The 2032-nt window shown below is 42.9% G+C and overlaps 1 protein-coding gene across 1 annotated transcript; it reads right to left on the minus strand.

Moving 5' to 3' along the window:
• Positions 1-232: 232 nt before the first annotated feature.
• On the minus strand, positions 233-465 carry SARC_14899 (hypothetical protein; the record flags this gene model as incomplete). The annotated part of the gene is made up of 1 exon (XM_014290969.1): positions 233-465. A coding segment is annotated over one exon (233 nt), but the record flags the coding sequence as incomplete, so codon positions are not given.
• Positions 466-2032: the final 1567 nt, after the last annotated feature.

Genomic DNA, 2032 nt, shown 5'->3' on the forward strand with positions numbered 1-2032 from the left:
GTTTAAATGTGTGTAGATCAATTATCGAGGCGCACATTCCCGTCGTAGCACTCATTTACGCCCCCCCCCCCCCCCTCTCTCGTGATTCATAGGAATTCCACAACCAGCACGTGATGAATATAATTTACAACATTTGGTTTGCGACATAAGGCCGTTCAGATGTTTCATTTGTGATTATTTAATATTCGGTTACAGCATGGTCGACGTTGCGCTGCAGCGTCGTTAACTCGATTTACGACAAGATGTTGTGTTGCAATTGTTCCGGTGTTTGTGCGCTTGGTTTTCTTTCGCGGAATGTTGCTGTGGCAAATTGTATGATATCTTCACAGTTTTCCATTCTAAAGTTACTATCTTTAGGCATCTTAGGCAATTCAGAAGTCTTGAGTAATTCCGTAGGAGGTGGTTTATTTATCTGGCCGCCCAATCGTGAACGCATGAGCTCTAACTCACTGAATGAGATCATCTCTCATTCAAATCAGTACATTAGTGAATTACAGCTCATGCGTTCATGTTTGGGCGATCAGATAAACGAACTACCTCTTGCGAAACTACTCGAGACTTCAGATTTTCCTAAGATGCCTAAAGATAGTTACTTTAGAATGGAAAACTGTGAATGCTAAATAGTATCACGGTGCGTCGTATATTTAATATTACGAAATGCTATTGTGTCATATCCGTGATTTATGACGGGTTGCTGTGTCGTTAATTCGTGATGCGACATACTCTCTTTTACTCGTTGCATATATTTATCATTCACATTGTTGCAATATACCTTGGTCTAGTTTACGACGTATTATCGAGTCCGATTTTCTAACCGGCTCACGTTTTCCCCGGGGCTACAGTTTACGACACATTGCTGTGTCGCAAACTACGAGATGCTGTCAAAGCAAGTATAACTGTCATGAAGGTCTCTTCCCTCTGTACGTTGACAATTTACAACAATTCTGACTCCAGTTTGCGACATACAGTTGTGGCACCTCTATCCATCATCATCAGACAATATGACTCAAATCTCCTTCTCCGGGAATCGGCAGAGTTTGCGATATATTTTACGACGTAATATTTACGACATGCAGCTGTGTGGCCTACAATCATTATGAAACCCTCACCTCCGCGATTTTAGGGTTTAGGGTTTCGAGGTCTGCGACATTTTACGACATGTTTGATTTTGACCTGTCGTGTGGTATCTGATCCGTATCAAAATTCCTCTTCCTTATGAATTGACCAGATTTGCGACATGTATATGACGCACGTAATTGCGACTTGCTATTGTGTTGCAAGGAACCAGCATCAAGATCTCGCTTCCTCCACACGTCCTCGAGATTTACGACACGTTTACGACACGTTTACGACACTTGTCAAACCGACATTGGAATTTATCCATATGCGCAACATAGCATATTTACGAAACCCTTGTCTTTACGATATACGCAAGTGTGGCATCCAGTTATCATCGGTGGCTCACCCTCCGCGAGCACGCGGGATTGCGACATATTTACGACATTTGTATTTGCGACATGCCGTGCTGGTGCTCTAATCATCATCAGAGTCTCTCCTCCTGCGTGCGTTGGGGTTTCCCTTTCGCCGTTTGAAACCAGTCGGTGCAGAAGTCGCGAGATCTGTGGCATTTGCCAAACAGAGTACCAATGGGTGTGGTTCAATAACACAATAACACAATAACATGAACATCGCCATGCAAGATAGTTTGACAGTCTGTGCCATTTGCCAAACAGGGTACCAATGGGTGTGGTTCAATAACACCATAGCACAATAACATGAACATCGCCATGCAAGATAGTTTGACAGTCTGTGCCATTTGCCAAACATAGTACCAATGGGTGTGGTTGAATAACACAATAACACCATAACACCATAACATGAACATCGCCATGCAAGATAGTTTGACAGTCTGTGCCATTTGCCAAACAGAGTACCAATGGGTGTGGTTCAATAACACCATAACACAATAACATGAATATCGCCATGCAATATAGTTTGACAGTCTGCGCCATTTGCCAAACAGAGTACCAAT

Source organism: Sphaeroforma arctica (assembly GCF_001186125.1).
Source record: "Sphaeroforma arctica JP610 unplaced genomic scaffold supercont1.5278, whole genome shotgun sequence".
Lineage (NCBI taxonomy): Eukaryota > Ichthyosporea > Ichthyophonida > Sphaeroforma > Sphaeroforma arctica.